Genomic DNA, 17,263 nt, shown 5'->3' on the forward strand with positions numbered 1-17,263 from the left:
TAGCCGTCTTGAAACTCCAGCGTCTGGCCTCATGCTTTGTAGTGATCCTGGCAACAATGAAGTCCAATTACTGCCAACTTATGCCTCTCAGGGTTTTTTAAGATCTTGCCTTCAAGTGCAGACCTTTCTTCAAAACAAAGGCCTCCATTTCCACCAAGTCTATCAAACTTTTTCTGTCTGAGCTCAAGTTACAGTAAGAGTCTGTCTGCGTCTTCATCCACCAGAGAGAGAAACTTTGAAAGTTTAAGCAAATGCATCTTTGCCCTTATTTTACCAGATCCTCTCATTGACCTGCAGTGAAGTAGCATTTTAATTAATTGCATGAATATGCATTTTACACACTGTCAACATTTCTTATAATTTCATTCTTGTGCGGGGAAAAAAGTGGCTTTCCCTTTATTGTCTCCCAGCCATGTTGTGCCCATGTGTGTACCATTACTGAGTAAAGGTCTCCATCTACTGGTGAAACGCTTGAAAAACATCCATAGCACATACTGTACAGTACAGGTTCCCTATCGTCTGCATCCACAGGCAAATAGCTACATGCAGTTACCACAAGCACCTGTTGCAGGGCATCTAAATTTTGTCAGATGGTTTATTGAATCATGCAATCCATGTCATATCAGCAGCCGGTTACAGCCATACATCTGTCAACACTTTGCAGTTTAATATTAAGGCAGGAAAATAAAATAAAAACAGGTTATGTACAGTTGACATCTTACAGTTCTCTAGAACATATACGGTTGTAAACAGTGACCACAGCTACGTCTCATCCAAGGGTGGAAAATGCACACAAGTGGTTTCTTAAAGGGAAAATCCACCCAAATATTAATATACAAACAGGTCTTTCCTTTAACTGAAGTGCAGAGAGACACACTGTAGTGACGATGTGTTTTGCTGTGTGTTTGTAGATACTGAATGTTACTGGGTCTTCTTCTGTATTACATCAACTATTTAGTCCTGGGTGACAGTACTGATCTCAACCGGTGACTACGGTATTACAGTATGTGTTGCATGATGAAATACAGTAAATCAGATTACATGTGAATGCTTTTTACATCATATTGTATTATCATGACAATAATACAGTAGCAAAGTGGAAAGCACTATCAGCGATGTTCTTTCCATTGACATTTCTACAAAATAGTGACAGATAAAATAATTATAGTTTCCTCTTTGTTGCTGCGCTATTGCCTGTTCTCTCTGTGCAGCAATGTGGCACTAATACAGCGACGTTTGATCTAAATCGACTACGATCATTGCTTCAATGTCTCTACTGAAGGTTCACTCTACATTATTTGAATACACCAACTGTGGAATGAACATAAGGCACTTGTGATTAGCAGCTGAACTACAACCTAAGAGGGGCTTCATACCTTGGCTATTCTGACTCTACACACACACACACACCTCTGACTCACTCACACTCTCACACACACTGTAGCTATCCATTGTATTATTACATGCCACCAGTTTTAGACTCAGCTAATTGATTTACTGTACTGCGGGTGCTGTGCACATCCAGATATGGCTATATTAACAACACAATCATGCAACAAGACCAGCTAATCTTTGGCCACCGATCCTTACAGAAAAACAAGCATAATACATTTTGGCAAAAATATACTGTGTACTCATCTTAAAAAAAAAAAAAAAAAAAAAAAGCTTAAGAGGATAATTAACACTGGTTCATTGTGCAGATATTACTGCGGTAATGAGGGCACTCTGTTTTTGTAACTGTGAATGCACAGCTTTGTAATAAAATAGAATAATTCACTAAATAAAGCTGAAAAGTAAGAAAACATATTTACAGTAAGCCATCATTTTGGTACGTACAGACAGTAACATTCTTCAGTAACAAAACCATTAACTATTTGTGCATAGTTTGAACAAGAACAGACAACCAGAGCTACAGGAATAAATTTTGATATGCAACATGATTCTAGACAATTTTACTATAGACACAAGTGGATCCTTCATTACTTATATAAGAACAAGGTAAAACGTTTTCACTGCAGAAATTACATATGACTTTAGAGATACAGTTCATAGATTCACATACCAAGATTCTCAAGAATACTGTTCAAAAGGCAATAGTTTTGAATCATGATGCTAGTGAGTGACAATACAAATCATTCAGCAGGTACTAAAGTGAGAGTAAAAGTACATTTAGTGGATATGTTTATAAAGGAGGTCAAGAACAGCCTAATGTTTAGAAAGTTCTAATGTGTTCTGAGACTGTGCACCATGACACTCAGTGCTGCTGCCATTCGTTTTTCCTTCATGCCATCGCTTCTATACTTTCATCCCACCAAGTGCTCCATGACTGCTGGTTAAAGTTCAACATCGTTCCTTCACATCTGAGCCTTCACATTCAAGTTTGCCTTCATCTGACTGAGACAACAGTGCATAGTAATGTGCTACTGAGGTATCCTGTACAAAGATATCCACTTACAAATGTGTTCTCGGGTGAAAGGGGCTCTGGGTCCACCCCCAATCACACATAGATCCCCTCTGGGTTCAGGCCAGAAGTGAGAGGGCTGTGAAGGACCCGTAGGTGACTGGACATCTGGTGTGACGACACGGGGCGCTTCAGGGAGCCAGTCAGGGGAACTGAATTTGAGAATGAAAATGCACAAAAGAAAGAAAATTTGAAACATAATCTAACTTCCAAATGGTGCTGAAAATCTATACTATTATTGATTTATTGATTTTCATATTTTACTTAAATTGATAACAAATACCACTAACTTACCTGATTAAAAATACCAATAATACAGAGCACTGTTTTGCTATGATATCTCTGCTATGGTGCCACCAGGGGGCAGTACTGAGCTGTGCAGACATTCTGCAGATGCAGTGAATTTTATGGCCAGGCACTGAGGCCCTTGCTGATTTTTCACACAAGAACAGGAAGGTTACCAGAAGGACATGAACGCTCAATTAATTCCCTTTCATATGTGAAATACTTTATCGTCAAGTTTAATAAAGAGATCAACGCAATGACGTGCCTAACAGGCCACCAGAAACACCTCAGGGCGTCTGGGGAGGACAGATATTCAAGTTGAGATTGTGTTAATTGTTTGCTTAATTAAGCTGAACTTCTCAAATTGAACTTGAAATCCAAAACACAACATTTACAAACTTTCAATGTGATTTTTTCTTCACAAACTCATGTTAATAAAGGAAGACCAAAACCCTTTTCTTAAGGCGGTGGGCAGACTAAAATGTTTAACTGAATGTTCATGCTTGTACATTTGGATTCATATATTCATTTCTTATCTTTTACATTTCTGATTTCTGCCCATAAACTTAGTTTTATCCAGCTCATTGCTTCCAGGCTTCATTTGACAAGCTGCTGGTTACACATGATGCTCGAGTCTCATCTCAAACGTCCTAAAAGTCAATCTTAACTTCTATATTTCCCTGATTACGCTGTTACTGTGAAGTTTTTGATAAGCAGCTGATGGATGATGGGGATGGCCTTTGTTAGACAGCTCTCCCATTATTCACATCTCTTTTATGTTTATGTATCAGCTCTTTGCTCGTCTCCTGCAGGGTGACAGAGCTCTGGTCCAGTGAGCCCATCACAGAAACTGCTGAGCATGTGATAGAGGGACAGCGTGATGGAAGGAACGAGGCGCAGACAGAGAAAGTAGGGTGAATGAATGGCGCCAGCTCTGCCCGTATCCAGGCTGCTGTTGGCATGGAGACTGTAATTGCCACTGGAGTGGGTAAAAACTAATACTATACTCTATACTACCCTCGCCCACTCCCCATTTTCTTTCTCTCACACACTGGAACACTAAAGCTGCGTTTCCGCTGTATGGTTGGCCCGGCTGTGCTGAACTCATTTGGTACAGGGTGTTCGATTTCGTCTTCCACTGCAGATAGCAGCTCCTCAACATAGGCCGCATTCTCAGCTGATTGTCACGGCGAGGTGACGTGAAACTACTGTGACGTCATCTTCAACGCGACACAAAGACAGAAACGATGGAGGATATCAAAGGTTGGCATCGAAGGACGGCTGTTTGTTTCAGCAAGAAGACAAACTTTGTTTCGGATAATGCTGATGAGTGCAGACGAAAAGACTATTTTGGTTGCTCCATGACGCACAAGAGACGATTCTACTGACAATTCTCTGACCAATAGGAAAGTCTGCTTTGTTTTACCTCCACCGTTTAGTATTGGCTGAGCTCGCTTGGGACCTTGACTGAGGTGATACTAAAAAAAAAAAAAACAACTACCAGGTACTATCCATAAGTTTTGACAAAGTAAAACCAAAAAACAGTGAGCGGAGTCGAGCCGAGCAGACCTGAGCCGTACCAGTGGAAACATGGCATAAGGCAGGTAATTTACTCTCAACACACTGTCAATACATGAGGTGGAAAAATATCTAAGTGCTGTGATGGAGCAGAATGACTTCACTAATGCACAGACTCAAAAGACAAACTGCACTTCAGTGAAAGTAAGTCATGTGTTTCCTGTGTGAACAGCAACCAAAGAGCAACATTTATCCTCTCAGCATGTACTCTGACATACAATTAACTTAATTCCAGACCCGTTCAGATCAGTCAGACTTGGCTGAACCCTGTGTCACAGACCACATACTGTACCTACAAGGTCAGTTCCCAACATATCATTCATGTCGACAGGCACAGACACCTGCAGGTTAACGACTTTAAATTTCATTACACCATTATTATTATTATTTGAAGCATGTCCTGGGGCATGAGTTACACCTTTAACTCTAAATGATATTCCCCAAGAGAGATAAAATCCACCCATTTGATGTTCATAACAAAAAGATATTAACTTTACCGTGACTGCTGTGGGTACTCTCATCCTCGGAGGGTTCAGCCGGCAGCACTGTGACCTTGGTGCCGGTCTGCTTGATGAACTGCTGCAGGTTAACCTGCCTCAGCTCCTTGGTCAGCTGCTCCAGCTCGTGCTGCATGTCCTTCAACGAAACAGCATCGCAGAGTGATTCTTCAGGAAACATGAACGCATCACCAGCAGCTTGAAACTGACTAAACATCTACAGGTACAGATTATATGAGACTGTGTTTACCCTGTCATCCAACAAGCTAATACAAACAAAGCACATGAACACGATCATTCTGTATTTATCCACATTTTGTTTAACTAAGTGACACCCTCTTCTACCAGTGATGTAAATGAGACACAGATTGACTGACATTCAGAGTCCTGACTAAAGTACACTGTCATTACTCAAGGTCACCTTTATTAACCCACTTCTTACATTGTTACATTGAAAACCCATTTAGCGTTCCAACTGAAACTCACACCAGAGTGCACCACATTTTCCATGAAGCAAACAAATCAGACACACATTTCTGAAAATATCCTGTATATATAAGCACTATTTAATAAAGAAAAAACATTTCTGTTATCTTGTTTTTATGATATTCTACTGCTTCTAGACTGCCTGATACTCAAGAGTACCTCACCGATGTTGCATGAATATCATGATTTAGCATCATTGTGGACATAGGGGATTAAAAATGATGCAACATAACCAGAGATATCATCTTTTTTATTCAATACATTCCACTTCCTTGTCAAAACCTGATACCTACATTGGTCACAATGCAACTTAGATTCGGGTGTGTTATGCTACTAGCAGCTCAGTTACCCTCAAGCAAAGAAGAGAAGCGGCCTACACATCCATGGCAAGCTCACGTCTTTCTAACTACAAATCCAAAGATTTGTTTCATTTTCAAACTTTCAGTCGTCAGGTCCAACCAGCCACAAAAAGGCTTTATTCACCCCTTTTAACATGTTAAAGATTTCCCAAGATCTGTAAACAGACGATAAGTAAAAAAGAAAAAACCCACAACCACAGGGCAGGATTCAGCATCACGCTGAGGGACGATTCAGCTGCACAGATGTTTCAATACATTCTTACTGATGGATGGTCTGCCTTGCCACTACATCATCCTGCAGCACTTAAAAAAAGCAAACAAAAACACTTCAGTGGTGAAGAAAAATAAACATTCATGCATATGTCTCACCTGCAGTTTCTTGCTGCTTTGTCCAAGTGACCTGTCCACAGCTCTGCAGCTGCTCTCCAGCTGGACAGCCTGTCTCTCCTGGGCTTTCAGTTCTGCTTTGACCCTGAGGACCTGAGCCCGGGCCTCCGCCTCACTGACCCACTGGGTCTCCTGCCGCTCCCTCTGCAGCCGCTCCTCTTCCAGGCCGGCCTCCACACCCTGGTGGGACAGAGACAGACGGATATGGAAAAAGAAGGAAACCACCTGCTATAAACATCATGAGACACATTGGTAACATGACCATGGCATTCTTATTTGATTCTTAGCTGATTATTTTGATCTTTTACCACAACTATTAGATATTCAAATTCAGGTATTTTATTCAATATCCCAAAAATCTCCCACACATAGCACACCTGTACCATTGCCAGCTTTTCTTCTATGTCCAGTTCACAGCCCTGCAGGCGTCCTCGTAGCTCCTGCAGTCTTTCCTCCAGCTGTCTCTCACTCTCTATTTCAATCTGCAGCTCCGTGGCCCAAAACTCTTCTTCCTCCATCTCCACTTCGTTCTTCCTCACATACTTTTCCAGCCTAAGGATCTCCTCTATTAGCCCTCCACCTCCACCTGGGTCCCCAGTGCACCCTCCACCTCGCCCCCCTCGCCCCTCAGCCCAGGCCTGCAGCTCAGCCTCATAGGCCTCCAGCTTCTTCTCCAGCACATTGAGAGTCTCTCTCTGCAGACCGACCAGTCTGACCAAATCTTCCATACGACAGGCCCACAGGCCGGGCGATGCCGTCCCAATGGCTGGTCCTGCATGGTGGTGATTTCCACTGTTTCCCAGGAGGAGTCTTCTTTTAGCCTCAGCCTCGCCTATTCGGCCTCCGCTCAGTATCTCCCTAAGGCCTCTGGGTGCACCGGTGAACGTAAGAGACTTGCGGCGTGGCTCACGGCGGCGGAGGGAGCGATCGTTGGGGTGACGAAGCTTTGCAAGGGGAGGGAGGCTCTGCCGATGAAGCCCGCGTTCAGGCCCTCTGAGAGGGGGTCCTTCTGAGGGGGGTCTTTCAGTCAGGGAGGGGCCGGTGCGATGCAGGATCAGCTGAACGTCACCGGCGTACTGGCCCCAGGTGTTCAGAGAGGCCACAGGGCTCTCGTGGGGGGCTAGGTGACGCTCGGTGTCTCGCCATTTCTCTACCAGAGTGTATCTCCCAGTGCGACCTGCAAACACCAAAAGAGAGCAACACACTTAGAAAAAACAGGACTTGTAACACATTTTTATGCTTGTAGATGGTCACGCCAAACTGCAAGGATTTTGACTTTCAATTAAAGCTTCTTTAAAGGACAAGTGCGGGGGATTTAGTGGCATCTAGCTGTGAGGATGCAGAGTACAACCATTTGAACACCCCCTCGCCTCACCCTCTAGTACAGGCATGTCAAACTGATTCCATAACGGGCCATGTGGCTGCAGGTTTTCATTCTAAGGAGGAGCACACCAGGCTGGTGTCAATTAATCAGCTGATCTCAGTCTTCAGCTGATAACTAAGTGATCCCTTGATGTTGATTGGTTGGCCTGGTGTGCTCGTCCTAGGTTGGAATAAAAACCTGCAGCCACACGACCCTTTATGGAATCAGTTTGACAAGCCTGCTCTAGTGGCTGCATTACATGTGAGAGGCTTGTTTGGTTTGGTTTGTCCATTCTGGGCTACTGTAGAAACATGGCGGTGCAACATGGCAGACTCTGCGGAAGAGGACCTGCTCCCACTGTACATAGAAGAGCTCATTCTAAGGCAAAAAAAACACAACAATTCCTATTTTTAGGTGATTCCACACTGATGAAAAAATATTTATAAATATCATGTTTCATTTATGCCAGAACATGCCCCTAAATCTTATGCCGCTTTTTTGAACACTAAGATGCAGAAAGATTCCAAAATCAACTCACAGAAATGCTGCCATGACATACTGCTGAGATAACGTGAGCAAACAACTGTCTTCTTACACATTTGGCAGACACAGCGCAACATTATCATCCTGTTGGAGTCGCGTTTCCGGCCAACTAACGATTGAAAAGTTTCAATTTCAATCAGCTCGTGTGAGAGTGGTTTCTGAAGAGAGCTCACTGTGGTTTTATGAGTGAGATGAAAGCCTTGAGTCTTGACCATACAGTAGAAATCGCAGGCTGGAAAACTGAACAATCAGCTAAAAGAGGCTAAAAGCTGCACAGATCTGCAGCGCTGGGTGTTTCTCAGCTGGGTTCGATAATATGCGCAACCCTCTCATATTAAATTTGATTGTAAGAAATAAATTCCTTAATGCTGTTTAGACAGAACAACACTTGTAGTAGTGCGTAGACAGAAACACTTGTAAAACGCCAAAGTACTAAATCAGCATTGATGTCTGATCAGTCTACGTGGTGAGTATGTTTTTAATGGAAGAAAAGGCAGAGGAAGGGGCTCAGAAACGCTGCTTTCTCAGTTTGGCAGGAGACTGAGGGATGAGTCAGACTTTCCCTCCTTCTACCCTGCGCTTTGTGGGAAGTGATGTCAATACAGCCTGTTCGAGTGCCCCCGTTCCTGAAGGAGCCATATGGGAAGGGGAGGGCGGGGGGTTGCTTAGATCCAAGAAAGTACCAGTAAAGCCTCCATGTATGACCCGCTGTACCTCAGCAGGAGCTCAACATGTGGGCAGGAGGCTTGTTTACTTCACATGGACTTCTTCTTAGGTGACAAAAGGCAATTTGGCATTTTGGAGAGCCTTCTTCTCTGATTACAGTGGGCTGATGAATGCTTAACAACACACTCAATGAAAGGTTTTTAACTGTTTTTGTACTTAGAAACTGTCAGAGTGTGAGGGAAACTGTCAAGGTTTATCAGAGTACAAAAGTGAAAACCATTTCGGCTAGCAAAGAACCTGTGAGGCATTCAACTGAAGTCATTAGTTCAAGAGGACAGCAGTCTGTCCTCTTGAACTAATGACTTGGAGATGGAGGCGTAGCTAACACGGAAGCATGACACAGTCAGATCCACCTGTAACTATCATGAGGCAGATTTTCTCCATGCACACAGGAGCACACGGGGGATTACCGTTGGCACACACGAGCTGCCTGAATTTCACTGGTTTCAATTATGTCAACAGCCTGGATTGTCTGCACCCTTTTCTAACTAATTGGATTGGCTGAATCTCACCAGCACGTCAATCCAGAAGCAACAAGACTGAGAATAACAAAGTGGCAAAAGTGGCTTTATATCAGGAATTCAGCAAGGCTTCATCTTTTCATGTTCCCCCTGAATCCAACCAGGATGTGTGTCTAATATCAGTGGTGAAACTCAACCGACATACCAGAAGAATACCACCTTTGGGTTCACATGTACACTACACCGTTGACCAACAACAAATATTGCTTATTGTTAACAGCTAGCTACCAGTGCTACCAGTTTAATGGACATTCAAATTTCACTGCAAGAGGATAAATAGAACTCAGCAGAAAGTTCTCTCAGGTCTGTTTGTATCTCAGGTGTGTGTATGTGCGTGTGTGTGTTTAATCATAGAAAACGATCTACCTATGGCCTGAGCCAAAGCAATCACCACTTCCTGGCAGGTGGTTGCCTCGGTGACGCCGCAGACGACCCTCTGGACTCCATCCACCCAGACCTTGAGCTCCATGTTGGGTCAGAAGTGAGGGGGCCGGTTGTGGTGTGTTGGCCCCGACATTATTGAAGGCTCCAGTGGTGCAGGGCAGCTGAAGCCCCTCCGGCTATTTGACTGAGGAGGAAACACAAGTAAAAACAGGAAGCAGTTAGTCAGGATGTGCTCAAGGCTACGGTTATAAAGCTCCGTCGCCTTAAAGGACAGAGTGTTAACAGGCACAGAGGTGCGAGCGGTTCCAGTTCTGGTAATAAATACAACACCAGTAGTCAAATAAGCAAAAAAAAAAACAAGAAATACACAGGCTATTTTAGCGTATAGTAAAAGGACGGCCCAGTTGAGAATGGACTCATACAGCCAGGCATGCCAGGACCAGCTGGCCAAAGCGCTGTTGTTTTGTTCTTCTCTATGAATAGGTACATTTCTGTCGGGGGTGCAGGAAGAGTCTGCCAGCAGACATTCCCAAGTCCAGTTCCTGCTTTTGTACCGAGGATCAAATGGAAGCAGCGAAGACGGAGCAGGAAGATCCACTCAGTGACAGAGAGTGAAACACAGAGGGCATGAGAATGCAATATAAAAAATTATTGGTATTGGTCATTTTTGCATTGAAAAATATAAAAATGAAGGTGATGTGATTTTTATTGGATCTGTAAAAAAACAAGCATGTTCTCGTACATGTGGAGAACATGATTCGTAGGCCGGGGCACCTCTGGAGCACCACAGTACTTCATTTATAATAGCATGTTATGATACATTTTACCTTGGATATTGCACTTGGTCATATTGCTATTTTGATAATATTTTGATTAATTGTTCAGCCCAACTAATGAGTCACTAGAACAGTCAATACAATGGAAGAAGTACAAATACAAGAAAATATTAGAGTTTGTTTTGATATAATCACTACTGACTGATTGCTGATGCAATTTAAAGATCCACAAAATCACCATGTAAACTGGCTCCTAACGTTACCAGATTTACAAAGCACACAATAAAATATAATCAATAACTGCTTATAACACAGTATATGAAACACCCATGTAGGGGGATGGATCCTTCAAATGTTCTTCAAGGACAGTGTGCTGGGAGAGAATGAATGGCACCTCCCCAGATCTCTCCATGGATCTGGAACCTTGACTGCACCTACTGAGTCAAAAGGTCCTTTTGTTCGCCAACCCCCCACCTATTACACCTCCCACAGCCCGTGTATTCCCTCTCCACATTCCCAAAGTCATCCACACCAGCCTGTCCTGCCCTCCACCAATTGCCTTCTAAATATGGTAAAGACATTAGGCGGTGCTGCAAGGCAACATTTGTAGAGTTAGACAAACAGATGGAGCTGCAACTAATGATTGTTTTCATTGTTAATTATTCTCTTTTTTCAGTTAATTGTTTATTTATTTTAAAAAAGGTCAGAAATACACATTATAAATTCCCAAAGCCCAATGTGACATCTTTACATAGCTGGTTTTGCCTGACTAGCAGTCCAAAACAAAGAGCGTGACCAACATTTGGCTTTTTAGCTTGATAAATGACTTAAAGGATTAACAGTGTTACTTTTTTTTTCAGATGATCTCCTAACTGATTAGTTGATTAATCATTTTAGCTCTTTAAACAAACAAAGCAAAACAAAGCCTCAGGCAGCTATCAGAGGTTTATGGAGTCGGGTTCAGGTTTGTGTTCAGTGCACAAATGCACTGCATGTGTGACTCAGTTGTATTAATCCAGTATGTGCAGTCTGTGCATTCGTATGTATGTGAGTGGCACCTTTGTCCGCCGTCTGGCTCTTGATCACTCTATTCTCGGCGTATTCACAGCTGGTTAGAAAGTGCTTTTGTCCTTCATTCAGACTGCCCTTAAATGGCATTAAAGGCTGAGGGATGGAGAGGAACAGGAAAACAGTCACACACACAAGCACACGGTGAGATTTTTCTGCAGTGACCCAAAACACTGTCACCATTTTGTAACCCTGTTTCCACGGGGATGTGGAAACAGCAATAGGGGCCGAGGGGGTCTTGATGCAAAGCAGGCATAGTGGATCAGCCAGGGAGAAGGTTTGGATTCACTGGAGGGGGAAGGGGAAAATGCCTAAAAAAATTCTACCTGTAACAACATTGTGTCAGGGGGATTTGCAAGGACCGCTGTTGCACTGGCATTAACAATAGTCGCAGAAATGTCTGTGTTTTTCGTTAAAAAACGTGACATTTTGCCACACAAAAAACACAAAAGAGACAACTGTTCAAACCAAGCAGAACATTTCATAACAAAGAGGCTGATTCGATGCCTCTTCCTTGCACAAACTCGACAAGACTCAGCGGGGCATTTATAAATGTCACTCGCTCTGCTCCAGACTCGTAGCATTTATATTCATTAACATTAACCCAGAAAACCCAAATGATGATACAGGCACAGCGGTGTGGGGCACAGTGCCATCCTGAGCTCTGCAAGCTCCGTTCCTCTGGTCAGTCAAAGCCACAGCCTGGGGAAATGCCCGCTCCCTGATTTGCGCAGCTCGTCTTATGCCAGAGAAGCATTTCACGAGACACAGGAGGGCTTAAATTCCTGCGAGTTCTATTTAAGCTGTGTTGAGAGATGATCAACTGCAGCAAACCATCAAGCTCAATCAGGGCGTTTGTCTCGGCCTCGTGCTGGTTCAGTAGATGCGTTCCTCTCATAGCAGTGAGGTGTGCGAGCAGCCTGGCCGGCCCGGCTGCTGATGACAGTTCTCCAGGCCTACAGGAGCACGCCGAGCTGGCAGGAAAAAGGTTTCAACTGGCTGCTGGTGTAAACAACCTACCATATGCGCTCCTGTGGGTGTTCCAACACCACCAACACACTGCTGTCGCATAAACCAATGAGAAATAGTGTAGGAGTTTTTACTGAGGGAGCTCAAATGCTGCAAGGCTTCTTTTGGGGATTTAAAGTCTGTCAAGCATCACGAACTGGCCTGAGGATAGCGCAGTTTAGCCGTTTGCTCAACAAGGGGGCATTTGAGGCAAACAAAATGGAGCATTCACTACATTAAAGCAAAACTAAGACTGAGGCCGACTCAGGAGAAAGCCTGTACGGCAGCAACCAAGTCGAGAGAAATGGTCTCACAGGAAAACACCAATGTTCCGCAAGTACAACCTCCACGCATAGACACTATTACACCCTGGTTCCTCTCCAGATTTGCTGACCATTGTTCACTAAGGTGGAAAACAATACAGCCATTTCTTGAAGAACGGAAGTTTGGGCATTGAAGGAATTTATATCCAAGTAGCAAATTAAAAGCAATTTGTTATAGAAGAAGAAGTTTCTGACATGCAAAACTCCCCCACACTGCTGTTAAATTAAAGACAATGGGACACTTCTTACAGACTGAAGTAACAGCAGGCTGTTCTACTACTTAAAGCTCCCTGCCTATTGCCAACCAAACTTTAATTCAAATTGCACTTCCTGTAGAGCAACATGTAATTACTAGAAATTTATACTCTGCCGTAATTGGTAGCAGATCTGTTGTGAAATAGATCTCTGTGAGCAGCCAAAGACAGACGCTGGTTTATTGTGGAGGCACTGGTGGTTGGAACTAACTACAGAAATCTTTGTCTCCGCTTTCAATTCATCCAGATTGTCATCAAGTGCTCCAGCCGCAGTGTAATCCCCGGGTCTAAAACACATCGGGGTGGCAACAGTATAACATTGATGTAACACTGACAAGATGGGGCCCCTGTGGTTAAAAGTTAGGGGTCTTGCGATGGGAGCCAGATAAAGAGGTTCCTCATCACCAGTATGCCAGCCTCTACAAATCCAAACCCTGAAGAGCAGTGCAAAGACTGCTGCCGGAGACAAGGCCTGTGGAGTGGAAGCTGATAACATACAGGACATGCATTCCTGGCCTGTGAGAATGCGACGGGCCATGACTAAGAGACAAGAAAGCTGCTCTGCTCTGATCTCGATGGCCCTGCAACGAGCAACAGCTACGTAATGACACTTCAGCAAACTGCATCCAATAGAAAGTGTGTTTAAACTGGATAATCGTTAAATGATCAGCAAACGTGTGCTCGCGACATTGGGAATAATTGAAATAACTGTACAATGTCAGCATCCTCTCAGCTGCGTTAGTCTCTACACAATGCCGAGAGCCAACACCTGCAGATAAAGGTTCATTAATAAGCAATTAAAGGTGACAGTGTTCCACAACTTAATCAGAGGTTGACTTTTGCAAACTTTCACAGGAGAAGTGAATGTATGCAATTCAACATTCAGCTTTTGAAAAACCACTTCCTGACAATTTCAGTAACTAACTTCATATTTTCATATAATCTGAAGATTGGGAGTGTTTGGGATTAAAACCAAGTCCAGACTCAGCTCCTGAGAGCTCTTCAGTGGCCCCTGCCCCGGAGCAAGCCGCAGCCCCCTGTCTCTCTCTCTGCCTGGCTGACATTAAACTATTAGGCGCTGGAGCAGCCTCCCCCATTTGGGAGGTCAGCGCTGGCAGGATCTCGAACATCTGGACGGCACGTTCAGCCAGCAATAATGCCGCCTTTGTTCCCTTGCCATATCCACTGCTCGCTCGCCAGCTTTGAAGAGCCAGCGGGGCAGGCAGCAGGCTCCTCCACCGGGGCGGCAACGCAGCAGGGCAACAAGAGGCCCTCTGGCCAACGTTTACATGTTACAGCGGTTTGTAAAGCATCATCTGGAGCTGAATCACACTCTTGCGTCTCAGCATTTATAGAACTGACATGGTTTTTCAGCTGCAGCTGAAAATGGCAGCCGGTCACACACAAAAAGTGGCAAAAAAAAAAAAAGGTTTATTTCTCCAGTGTATAGGTAGTTATTTGCAGCCCGGTCTTCGCGGTGCTGTGACTGTGACACTGTTAAATGCAGAAAAGACCACTGAATTACATGATTCTACTTCTAGGTTAAAGCAGATTTCAAAGCACAAGGCTGTGAGACATAATACCTGGGCTGAGTGCAGCAGCTCCACAGGTTGGCTCTGCCACACCTGGCAGATGTTTGTAAGACGCAGACAGAATAAACTGTGAGGGCTTTTCTCTGTGGACTCTGCTGTGATTAAAGATTGTTGAGACCCTGAGAGCTCGTTATATTTGCAGAAGATGCTGAACACGATAAGAGACAATAGTGAGAAAAGGGGAAAAGCAACACTCTCAAGTGACTGCTGTCCTGAACACCTGGGCCTGCTGAGACAGTACAGTCTGAACCACTTCAACGCGGGTTTAACTCACCTTATTTACCAAACTAACAGATAAAGAGACAATAAAAAGCATTTGCTTGATGTTTCTGCACCATCACATATTACATTAGCACCTTTTAGCTTTACGCTGCACCTCTGCCTCATACTGTTGGTGCCGAATGGGACGAGGCTGGAGAAATGGCGATAATGGGCTGTGGTGGGCTCATAGAGTAGCCCAACTATTCTACTACAGAAATGTTTCCGTTATCTCAGCCCCGCAACTACAGCGGGCTGATCCGCGGCGCATTCACCATCACCGGGACCTGGTCTCACCTCAGCGCCGCGAGCGGGATCCGGGTCAGCGTTCGCTTCCCGAAGCGAAGTTTGGGCTGAAAGCGCAGGTAAAGGCGAGAAATCCGCAAAATGTGTCCTTCTCCACCATTGCCCGGTAAATCACTTCCAACGAACTGCGACAAAGTAACGTTTGGCTGCTGGACTGGAGAAAAAAACACAAAACACGGACACAAAAGGCTGCAGACGCGTCCGGAAAACAGATAACTGGCGTTTTGGTCCTCTGTACGAAAGTTTGCGCGTGTCCTCTCTGTGCGTTAGTCTTTTGCGGTCTCACCAGTAAGATGCGGAAAATGTCCCTCTCCCCGTTCCATTACTCCTGCTGGTGAGTACATCGCAGTGGAACTGGGACACCGCAAGGCATTGTGGACTGTTTAAAGCTGCAATACACTCGGGGGCGGGGTGGGGATGGGGGTTGGGGGGGCAACTTTTACACATTGAAGGCATCTGAGAGCAGAATGACAGCCATACAGACTCTGCTTTTGGTCACATAAGCCCATTTAAAACACTTCAGCAGTGGCTACGTGTGAGCAAGGCAGGGTCCAGCCTGTTAGAAGTCTGATAATACACCGTGAAATTGAGGAATTAAATGGAAATGTGTTTACTCCAGCGCTTTCTGGATGTTCTCAGAGAACTCTGTTAATGGACAAGAGGATTTGAGAGCTTTGCAGGTGTTTCCTGCAGGTGCAGTGAAAGTGCTTCATAATCTGTCTTCAGAGAAAAGAAAGTTGGCCATTGCATTCCTTCAAAGCTGCTGAAGAATAGCAGCCTTAAAAGTATTCTTCTGAAAATAGAACAATAGGCCTGCTTATATATATATAAATCACATAAATCGGAGATTAAAATGGAGAAAATACTCTGCAGCTGAAACACAGAAACATATTGCATTATCATCACACCCTAAAAACAAAATTGGATAATCTCCATGCAAAATGATGAACACACAAAGTGTCTGTCATAATTGATTTATTGGTTCATGAAGTTACGAAATCCTTTTGAATGTGTTTTTTTTTTTCATGTAGCTCATTATTGAAGAAATTAATATAAAACAGTTCCAGATTTTCTCACTCTTTACTCCCCAAATTACACACCAGTGGGCTGAACAGTGGTTTTACACAGACACATACACAAAAATGCATGCACGAGCTGTTTGCAAAAGATGAATTCAAACATGCAGTTTGCTCAGCTGGAGGAGCTGAGGGACCTTTGTCAAAGGGACCGTGTATAAATGGAGGCTTACTGCCCTCTTGTGACAGAACACACTTATCTGTTGTAATAAAATGTCAGCTGGAACTGTCTGGGGCTCTAAATGTGGTGTTTTCTCAGCAATCTGGTTGGTTTCCGGGACTTAGTGGTGGTGCAATCAGCAGCTCTAAGTGCTCTTTGTCATCAAATCTGGTTAAAGACTACAGGTCAGGATTACACTTTTATTCTCTGAACATGAAGTCTCTTCTAAAGCTTGAAAGACATTTTATTTAAGAGCCTTTTTGTAAGTGAAATAGTCACGTTCATAACTATCATTTTAATCTCGGGCAAATTGTTCCCAGAACTATGCCGCTGTAGACCTTTTTACCAGGCAGCAGCTGTGACTAATAACTTTAATGATGGCATTTTAGTTCAGAAACAGTAAAACATTTCCACCCTGGTGAGTCACCATGCCTAACCGAGGAGCAGCCATTACTACATCATTGTTATCAGAGACACCGCTGATTTTCCTGCTATGACAGATCAAATATGTGCAGTAAAAAAGGTCTGCTGTTGCTAAATCTAATATTTTTTCGTTAATTTTTCAGCATCTGTCAATGGAAAATGTGGACATTTTAAAGAATTTTGGTTTTAGTCATTTTATCCAAATATTATTGTTGTAAATCAGAGACAGCAGTTAATCTAAAGATTTACTGTTTGCATGGACACTTTTATATGCATTGTATGTAGAACGAGCAGGCCCATCACTACAGTCCCATATTAACTTTACACTCAAGTCACATTTGCAAACTATAACTTACAGTAAATTATGTTTGTGATATAAAACTGTACATTCCTAGTGATATAAATATATCGTGAGTGAATGCAATGTGG

The 17,263-nt window shown here is 43.6% G+C and overlaps 1 protein-coding gene across 3 annotated transcripts; it reads right to left on the bottom strand.

The window, feature by feature from the left end:
• Positions 1 to 587: 587 nt before the first annotated feature.
• On the bottom strand, positions 588 to 15,514 carry LOC121608110 (ras association domain-containing protein 8). Of its 3 annotated transcripts, none has more exons than XM_041939257.1 (6): positions 15,462 to 15,514; positions 9,573 to 9,774; positions 6,431 to 7,230; positions 6,036 to 6,233; positions 4,822 to 4,960; positions 588 to 2,613 (listed from the first exon to the last, which is right to left on the bottom strand). In XM_041939257.1, exons 2-6 carry the CDS (start codon positions 9,673 to 9,675, stop codon positions 2,498 to 2,500), a joined length of 1,356 nt encoding a protein of 451 aa, XP_041795191.1. In that variant the 5' UTR covers positions 9,676 to 9,774; positions 15,462 to 15,514; the 3' UTR covers positions 588 to 2,497. The 3 variants fall into 3 exon arrangements, with proteins under 3 accessions (XP_041795191.1, XP_041795192.1, XP_041795190.1); XM_041939258.1 differs by having other exon boundaries at positions 6,437 to 7,230; positions 15,167 to 15,511; XM_041939256.1 differs by having other exon boundaries at positions 15,167 to 15,511.
• Between the last annotated feature and the right edge of the window lie 1,749 nt (positions 15,515 to 17,263).

The sequence above is a fragment of the Chelmon rostratus genome, chromosome 6, assembly GCF_017976325.1.
Source record: "Chelmon rostratus isolate fCheRos1 chromosome 6, fCheRos1.pri, whole genome shotgun sequence".
In the NCBI taxonomy this organism is placed as follows: Eukaryota; Metazoa; Chordata; class Actinopteri; order Chaetodontiformes; family Chaetodontidae; genus Chelmon; species Chelmon rostratus.

Excerpts from the sequence above, each read along its gene's own strand:
- LOC121608110 (XM_041939257.1), bottom strand. The coding sequence starts at position 9,675 with ATGGAGCTCAAGGTCTGGGTGGATGGAGTCCAGAGGGTCGTCTGCGGC. Across the intron at positions 7,231-9,572 it reads TGCTTTGGCTCAGGCCATAG|GTCGCACTGGGAGATACACT; the intron begins GTAGATCGTTTT and ends TGGTGTTTGCAG. Across the intron at positions 2,614-4,821 it reads GAGTACCCACAGCAGTCACG|TTCCCCTGACTGGCTCCCTG; the intron begins GTAAAGTTAATA and ends TCTCAAATTCAG.